Genomic DNA, 9,766 nt, shown 5'->3' on the forward strand with positions numbered 1-9,766 from the left:
TCCCAAAATTGAGTTTTGTTGCAACAAACTTAAATGAATATTGAAGTAAACCATTGTTAAGTCCTAAACTAGAAGAGAGATAATTAATATGAGTTTAACAAAATACCTCAATAAAGGTATAGTAATTAAAAGTTAAAAACCTAAATTGAAAGGATATTTTTGAAATAAGTTAGGAATTTTGACTAGTTCTATAAAATTTTCCTTGAAATTATCCTTAAAAGTTATTAGAGCTTCCACCTAAAAATTATTATAAAGGTTACTTATTACTACTTTTATGCACTATTATTGTACGATGACCATCATCAACTTCTATTGTGCAATTAATATTATTGACAAATTTATTGTCATTTTCACCAACCATTACTTCAAAAATCACTACCAATCACAATTATACATCATTTCTAGCCATCGTTATAACCAACACCAATTACTTGAACTCCTATTGCTATCACTGTTCACGACATAACTATCACCATCAACCAACATCACTCATCACTAGTTCTACCAATAACCACCTCATAACATCATATAAATTAGGTTTTTTTTATACTATTCTAGGGATATAAGATTTAATATTACAACTTTTGTGCACTATCATTGAACGACTATCACTATCACCACCAAACTTCTATTGCACGATTAACATCATTGACTATCTATTGCCACCCCCATCGATCACTACCTCAAAAAACCACCACCAATCACAATCGTACATCATTTATAGCTACCACCAACCAATCACCAACACCATTTATCTAAACTCTATTTATTACTATCAATTTTCACTACATAACTACCAGCATCATTTGACATTAGTTTCACGAACCCACACCTCTGTCCCATTACCACATCCCATAGTATATGATTAAATTATATGAAAATACTTTTAAAATAATATTTTTTATTTATTACTCACTAAATACATGAAAATAAATAAGAAATTTAAAATGATCTTTTTATAAGATCAATAATGTAAAATGATTTTTTTTCTTATAAAATTCTTCATACAAGTTGCAAAAAGAAAAAAACGAAGGTAAGTATACAATTAGCAAATCAATATAATCCTTTTAAAAAAAAAATATCATTACAAGTAGAATACAACCTTGTGCTTAGTGTTGTAAGCTTTTGCAGTGATCGTCTTTGTGAAATACAAATTGTTGAAAATGGCGAATCAGCAGCAAGGATCGAGTCGGCCATGGATTCTCGAAGCATTACCTCTTCTAGTAGTCATACTAATCGCTGCTCATGTTCTCGCTTTGGTATTTGAAAATTTGCTTTATTCCCCACTGTGTGTATTTTTCTCGAACTAGTAAGATTGAGTTGTTTTGCTGAATTTGTTGTAGGTGTACTGGATTTACCGGGTAGCAACTGAGAAACAGCCTCAGAGAAGTAAAAAGCACTAGCAAATGTAGATAGATTGATTTCATTTTGCTTCAGCTTGTAGGAAAATGCAAGGTATAAACCCTAGTTATTTCTCAGTTTTTTCTTCTTTGGAATTTGAATCACTCGAGAATTCGAGTTATTGTGAGTATAATTTCTTGTTAAATTTGTGTCATATCAGTTGGAATTTTGTTCATGAGAGATCGCTTAGTGAGCTGTCAATTTTGCTGTTAATATGTTGGGAGATTGGTGCTTGTGTATTTTTTTTTTCCCTTTTTCGGTTGATAATATGATTTTTGATTTTTGTGGGTTTTCGTTTTCTTTGAATTGGAGTGCTCATATATTGCCTGATGTCCAACATGGCTGCGAATGTGAATGAATTTTTATGGCACAGTCATGGGCTGAGTGAATTACTCTTTTCTTTTGCTATTGAGCTTCTTTAAGGGACACATGATGTGTATGTTAGTATGGTAGTAAACAATTCTTTGCAATCAAAATGGAATTGACTAAGCATTGCTGAACTTTGTGAATGAGAGATCACGCTGTGAGCTGACAATATTTTTGGGGTGGGGTGAGTGATCCTTGTTTTTTTTCCCCCAGTGTTTTCTTTTTCATTTTTGGGCTGATCATGTGATTCTTGATATACCAACTTGGTTTACCCCTCACTCATATTACGAGTTTTGATTTCTTTGAATTGGTGTATTAGTTAAAAATGGTACAGAAATTGTTGCAGTTTAAATGAAATAGACTAAGCACTGCTGAAACTTTAAGAAGAGGTAGTATATGCAGAGTTGCCATTCACTTTTGTGTATTGTAGTATCCAGAAATGAAATTTAAGGATGTTATTTGTTAAAGAATATAACGACTACTGAAAATCTAGTGCTTATGTTTTAGTTATCTTATAGTTTAAGGACAAAAATTGAGCAATAGTTTAACTGGATGACAAGGTAGCGATTTCCTTTTAAAAATGAGCAAAAAAAGCAGAGGAAAGAACCAACTCTAGAGGGAACTTATTTTGTTGAATTTACATATCAAATCTTTTGAAGTGATAATTTAGTTAAGGTAATTGTGGTCAACGTTATTAACGAAATGAGGTTGGGGAGAGTCCTGTACATCTTCTTAGGGGGTAAGGGTGAAAATCTTCTCCAATAGTGAAAACCTTTTTCTCTTTTGATGTGGCTTCATACTTAGCTAGTAAGTCACAAAACTGTATGAACTATGAAGAATGTTTTTGAACTTAATGGAAAGTGATTGCTTCGTTGCTTAAATCTCTGGATGATGGAAGCATGAGCTTTTCCCCACCTTGTAATCCCCTTCCCATTACCCCTTAACCCTACCCCCATTTTTTTTTAAAAAAAGACAAGTGATGTGACTTAGAATGGCACAAAGCAGCTTTTGAGCTAGAATTACTCGCTTTATCTTTTTTTTCTTTGGGAATTAGAATTTAAAATGGAAATAATTGATGGTTATTTAGAGGTGATGGGTATTCTGGAAATTCTTATGCTTGATGGTGTTAAAGAAGTGCAACATTTGGTATTAGAATCATGAATGTTATCACTGATATTGATGTAACACCAAAAGGAAGGAAGGAGAATGAGGAGAATAATGAAGAGAGGGAGATAGGAGAAGTGAAAGAAGACATCAACTCATAAACTATAGTATTTTATTAAATGAAGTATGTTCATCAAAGAAAAAGGAGGCTCCTGTTTACATGTAGGGAACCTTGCACAAGGTAGAATCCTCAAAAGTAGGAACTTTATCTCCAAATAAGAGATAAAAATAAAATCTAAGATAAGTTAAAGATAGATAACATTGGCCTTGCTTGTTCGTAGTGGTTAGGGAGTCCTCTCCGCACCACTGATCAAGAGTTCGAGGTTGATAGGAGAAGAAGAATGAGAAGATAAAGATAGATAGCATCAATCCTATTTACTAACCTTTTTCCTGTTTCAATAAACAAACAGCAAAAAGATGTAGGTAAAATCAAACAAGGGATAATGATAAATATGTGATGTAGATAAATACTAAAATATTCCCAAATTTCTTAGGATTTACATCAGTTGACTTCAACTGTTTCCTTTACAAGGGATTCTGGGGTTTAGTGGCACTTATCTGGTGTTATGTGCATGAATTTTATGGTCTTCTGTTGAACTCAATATCTACTTTTCTTCTTTGTAATAAATTCTCAGAGGCATTTCCTCTAATGATAAAAGAACCTTAGAAACTCTGCAACTCTTGTGGATTTTGGGTGAGTTTGGTAGGAACATAGTCCAAAATTTCTTTAGGGCATTTTACTTCTCCTGTAATGTTTAGGACACGGTAGTGTCAAAAGGCCAGCTATTTTGGTGAGTTACTGTTAAAATGATGTCCAGTGAGATTGCTGAGCACTCTATACTTGAAAACATCATGTCTCTGTCCCTCTTTTCCCTTTGCTAAGTACTTATCTCAGAAGCGCTGCTGACTGGTGGCAAAACTATTAGTCGACATAGATGGTTTGATTGAATTCAGGGATTAAGTGAAGAAGATAATACAATATAATTTATAATACAATAAGTGAAGAAGATAATACAATATATATATATATTTTTTATTTTTTTATTTTTTTTCTTATCAAAAAAAAAATATAATTTATGAATCTGTTATTATGGTTTGAAATTTCATTCTTGTATAATATATAAATATGGATGATTGGTGGATACTCTAATGTTGGTTTTGCTTTTAAAGAAGTCATGAACTAGGATTTCTGGGATGTTATTCTGAACTCCCAGTTAAAGAGAAAAAGCCTGAAAAGGTCCTTAACTTTTCTTATTGTTTTGGAGGTGGAATTGGGATTGAATTTGTGTGATTTTTGTAGTGATGATTGCTAGAAAACATGACGTAAGGACTGCATCGTGCAAGAATATAAACTATCAGTATGTTATCAAAGCTTCTGAACATGAGAATGAAGAATGTAGAATGAAAGATATGTAACATCCAACTCCCTCCATTCCAGCTTATGCGATCCTAGTTCTTTTTTTGACAGAATGACTCCTTTCTAAATTAGGAAACTATTTATAACTTAAACTTCCCATTTGCCCTTAATGACAAGTTTTTATAGCCACACATATGTTAAGACATGTTTAAGACCACATAATTCCAAAACCCTATTAGTCATAAAAATGTTATGGCTTGATTAAGACGACAAACTTCAAAATTCTTCCTTTCTTTCTTAAACTCTTTTCCTAGTCAAACAGGTTCACATAAAGTGAAACGGAGGAAGTGATAAACCGAGGTTAACTGGAGAGATTCCTACATCAAATTCAAAATACTATCTTCTTGAACTATTTATATCCCACATTGGGTACATAAGGTCAACCAAAGAATTTTGTAAAGGTGCTGAGATTCCATTTGTTGCCTTAATAGGGAATGGATGCTCAAATTCTTTCACATGATACAATGCCAATTCCACTCATAGATCCACTGTCTTAAAAGTTTGAGTTGAATGTTCATATTCTATCCCTTTTAGTAGACAGAAAATGAAGAAATAAAAATATCCCCTCTCTAATTGTTTAAGCTGAGTCTGAGTTTGATCCCTGTTGTTACCCAGTGATAAAAAAGTGTATTTACATACGCTTGGCCAAGAGAAAGAATTAGGTCCACATGTGAGTGAGGGTGTTGTAGACAAAGTAGATAAATATTAATGCCTCCTATTTGACAATTTAAGCTTTTTAATAAGATTTTCACACGATTCAACAACTTGCAGATCGATTTCTTTTTCATTTCTGGATAATCCCCAATAATCTAAAAGCAAAGTTTGTTACGCTTCCTTGATGAGGAAAACAAAGTTTATAACATATAATGCACTTATTTCTCTTCTTTATTGATAAAAACAATACTAATAAATAACAAATCAAGTTTGTGACAACATGTTTATGTTTTATAGAGCAGCCTTTTTTTAAAAATTGATGGAAGTTTTATAGCATATTCTACTCTTACTTATCTTTGATATTGATAATAAAGAACAAAGCAATAGTGTTACATGCTCCCACCCCCAAAAAATAAAAAAGATTGGACAATATACTTTCTCGACTTTATCTTGTTTTCATGTGATGCTTAACGTGGAAATACAAAAGAACGAGATTGGAAAGGGTAGGAAATTCAAATTGAAATATAGAAGAAATGGGCAAAGAGAAACAAGAAACAAAGGCTGTCTTACCTTATTTTGTCATTAGCAGCAACTAACTACATCACACTCCACCCCGTGCAGCATGGGTGTCCGTTCATCACCCCTATGTTGAATTAAAGTTGGTTGGGTAGCATAGAAAGGAATGATGTTTGGAAAGTGGAGGATGTTGGCTGATTATTGAACATTGCTAGTTTTGAAGTTTATGCAAAAGGCAACTGGTGTTTATTGATAACCAAACAAGGGGTTTATGTGCACCAATAGAAAGTACTGGTAATAAGTAGGGCTTGAAATTTACAACCCTATTGTGGGGGTCTCGCATTTTCCATCTTCACATACATTTTTTATTTTTTAGAAATTGCAAATCAGTTCTTTCTGACCTGCTTTTGCATCTACGCCATCCATGTTTTGATTATTTTCTGAATGGACATGTTTATGGTTTTTCAGATTAGTTTTATTCTTTGAGGAGCTACATCTTGATTCCCGACTTAGATGCATTGATGTTCTCTCATATTGTGTTCCCTATCTGTTAACTCCAAAGTTATTAGATGCATTGATGTTCTTTCATATTGTGTTCCCTATCTGTTAAACTCCGAAGTTATCAGCTTACCACTTGGAAGGAGCATATCCATTACCAATTCTTACATGTACTGCTTCATTGTTGTAGAATATCCATCTGAGTTTTCGATACACAGAATCAAATCCCCAAGTAGCTCGGGCTATTCGAGTGCTATATCAAACAATACTCATCATCCATGATATCATGCATTATGCATGTCCCCTTTTACTTCCAGTTTTTTGTTGTTTTTTTTTTTTTTAACTTTTGGCTTCTGATGACTGAGAATTTCTTTTTCTTTGTTAGGGATTCATTCTATACTCACTCAAGGCCTCTTTGCCTAAGCATACGTGAGTCTCCTTTTCTTCGTGAACACTGTGCAATTATGCTGGAAAAGTCTGGCATGTGTTACACGTTAGTGGTACCGTTGTTGAGAAACTTCTTTGTTCTTCTCTATTAACATCAATGTGAATTTCTACCCCAACTTCGTAATTCTTCTGTAGGATTTTTTTTGCATCTCCATTCCTCTTTTGCTGTGGTGTGTGTTTCATGAGTTTTTACTAGAGCTTTTCATCCACTTGTAAATTTAGTTTAGTATGAAAATTGCAACTACACAAGTTTGAGGATTATTAGTCATATAAGCATGTTAAAAGTTTGTAGACACAAGATTTTCTTCATCCAAAAGTCGCTACATTCCAAACTTTAATCAAGATGTATTTTTTCATTATATTAATCGTAGAAGAATGGTAACTTTGTCGATTGGTATAAGAAGAACGGTAACTTTAGGGGGTCAGTTAGTTGAGAATAAGTTATTCCATCATGTGTATATGGAATAACTTAATAAATCTTACACTACCGTATTATTGTTAGAAAATACAAAAACAAATATTGGGACAAATCCATTTTATTAAAATTAAACTGACAACAGAGATATTATGAACCAAAAGAATTTCCACGTCATTAAAATTACAAAAAATAATAATAAATAAACTCATTTGTCATCGTCGTCTACTCGTCTTCGTTATTTTCAGCCTGCACTTTGCTGCTATTATGATTAGAAATTAATTTCTTATACGGCGTCGTTTCAACAAAAGTAGCGGAACTCATCTCCATTTGACATATCCTCACCGCTCCGAATAGCTTCTCCGGCAACTCCTCTGCCGTCTCCGCCTCCACCAAAAACCCCATATCAATCGTCACCGACGTAACATAACCTAAAGCCAAATGCAAAATCGCAGTCGCAATCGCCGAGCTACCAATATCAACGTCGATTTCTAAGTAATTAGGTCCTTTATGGTAATAGCAATTCAAAGCTTTACCGAGTAAACAAGCGGAGTAATTCCCGACGGCGGTTTTCACAATCCACGGTCCTTTAATCATCCGGTTCACGATTTTGAACCGGCTGTTACGGTACGAGTCATCACCGTGTACGAATCGGTAGAGGAGTGATCCCGGTTCGAGCGGGCGGTTTTGTTCAGTAGCGAAGTAGAAAACCGCGCTGTGCTGATCTCTACCGGGGATTTGAAGGTTTACAGCGACTATAAAGGTTTTTAGAAACTCACCTTGTGAATGAGATTTCTTCAGCGCATTCATTACACGGTTGTCATTCCGAGAGAGGACGTGATCGAGTTTTGAATTTGATCGGAGCCAATCAACTCCGGCGGGTTGTAGAAGCCATTCACCTGAGGGTATTTTCGTCTTTTTTGTGAAGTAATTCGGACCTCGGAGATTGAAATTATCTCCCGGAGGTGACGCCCATCCATTTGTTCCGTTATTCAAATCTACGCATTTCAATGACCCGCCGGTAATTACTTCTTCCCTCCAATCTCTTCCACCGCTTTTCGGACAATGTTGACTGAGTTTTTGCTGTGCGGAGCACATTTTTCGATGAAAATAGCTCGAATTTATCCACCGGAATTTGGGTGGAGTAATGGAGGAGCTCTCCGGGCTCCGTAGCTATGGAGTTTATTGTAATGCTGGGCGTTGGGTGTTTCATGAATATATATGAGAATTGGTCTAACACATTTGCCCTTGAGTTTGCAAGAAATTACGGAAGAGGGATCGACAGCTAATACTGTGACTAGGTGCTTCGTAGCTAGTTAGGAGCTAAATTATTCAGGTATAAGTAATATTACGTTTAGTAGTATTTTCTTTTCACCTATGTTTTAAAATTCATCATGATGATATTTGATTTAACATAATTTATATATGTATAATTTATATGATAATTTATATATTGTTTCGTGGAATAGAATAGAGGTATGAATGTTTATATATGAAATGACGAAATATTGAAGCTATTATTCTCTATTATATGAGTATATATAAGATGAAATCGAACAAATATACCATAAAAAATCAAAGTTGAATTTAATATTTTATCATAATGATATATAGTATTTTTTAAATTTAAATGTTGAAGTTTTCAATACCTTATCATGTCCATTACTACTAAGGTAGAAATAGAATATTTAATACTCAACATGATTAGTTAAATAAAGTATGCTTTAACCAATTCATACATCAAATAATATTAAGAATTATTTTTTAATAAAAATAAAACACAAATAAGCTGGTGGAATCCAGTTGTAGAGAATCTCTTTTGAATTGAACTGTCATTATCCAAAAGATAGAATAAATCCTCTAATAACTATTCTTTCTTCATTTGATTTCAACTATTTGCTTTTGGAATAATGTACAATAAGAAAAGAAAAACAAAATTCGTAGTCGATATGGACGGTTAAGTTAGTATAACAGATGATATTTCATGATATCAAATAATTTACGTCTTCTCCTATGTAATTTGCAAGTTACTATACGAGAATGGATTTATTCTATGCATATTCGAAAGGTAGTGATTGTAAATTTCTATTGATTATATGATTGTTTTGTTCTTATTATAGGAAAAAATGTCGTTTCAAGTATTCACTCTTTTTCTTTAGAAATAATTTGCTGTTTCTTGGCTGTAAACTTGTAATACGTCGGAAAATGAATTGACAGATCTATGTTGGTGCATTTTTGGGGTCCATTGTTAATGTTAGAAATTCCTTTTCCAAAAAAATAATAATTAATGGCGCTTTTTACAAGACAGCTTGTTATTTGTGTGGTTGAGAATCAAAATAAGGAAATGTGGAAAAAACTCCAACCATGTTTTTTTTATACTCAATAGTAAATAAATATAAAAGAGCTAGGTGTCAAAAGTTGATTATAATAAAAAATAGAAACGGTAGAGGGAGGTCGAAAAAGAATCTGATGGAAAGTGATTAGATAAGAGATGATACAATTTCATGTTATTAAAAACATGAGTTTAGATAAAAAGGTTTGAAGGTGAAAATTAAGATAAGTGTTGTCGCACTATCATGGGTTATTTAGTAACTGTATAGTCTCTTTTTTTAATATGTATTACTACATGGTATTATCTTGCTATTTTATTGTCGTATTATTTTTCAAATCATGCTTTGAAAACTTTTCTTTAGATTACACTGAATAATGTTATTTGTTAGTAATATGATTTTTCACCAAAATATTTCCTTCAAGTTGCTAAGTAACAACTCCACTTCAAGCATTCTTCCTAGTTGCTCAAGGCGTACAAGTGTTAACATCTTTATAACCAATAATGTAAGCATATTACAATAAATTTTTACTACTAAACTTCTCTAGGTAACTTCAAA

General features: G+C 33.1%; 1 protein-coding gene and 1 long non-coding RNA gene across 2 annotated transcripts; one reads left to right on the top strand and one right to left on the bottom strand.

Moving 5' to 3' along the window:
• Positions 1-1,063: 1,063 nt before the first annotated feature.
• On the top strand, positions 1,064-6,794 carry LOC102586414 (uncharacterized). Its single transcript, XR_368092.2, has 3 exons — positions 1,064-1,259; positions 1,344-1,455; positions 6,402-6,794. It is a non-coding gene; the product is annotated as an uncharacterized lncRNA (long non-coding RNA).
• A 189-nt stretch (positions 6,795-6,983) lies between these two features.
• Positions 6,984-8,259, bottom strand: LOC102586638 (protein ENHANCED DISEASE RESISTANCE 2). The gene has a single exon (XM_006357005.2). The coding sequence runs from the start codon at positions 7,974-7,976 to the stop codon at positions 7,104-7,106; it is 873 nt and encodes a 290-aa protein (XP_006357067.1). The 5' UTR covers positions 7,977-8,259; the 3' UTR covers positions 6,984-7,103.
• Positions 8,260-9,766: the final 1,507 nt, after the last annotated feature.

Source organism: Solanum tuberosum, unplaced genomic scaffold (genome assembly GCF_000226075.1).
Source record: "Solanum tuberosum cultivar DM 1-3 516 R44 unplaced genomic scaffold, SolTub_3.0 scf00240, whole genome shotgun sequence".
In the NCBI taxonomy this organism is placed as follows: domain Eukaryota; kingdom Viridiplantae; phylum Streptophyta; class Magnoliopsida; order Solanales; family Solanaceae; genus Solanum; species Solanum tuberosum.

What these genes read in the sequence shown, in the direction of transcription:
- LOC102586638 (XM_006357005.2), bottom strand. Translation starts at nt 7,976, where the DNA reads ATGTGCTCCGCACAGCAAAAACTCAGTCAACATTGTCCGAAAAGCGGT.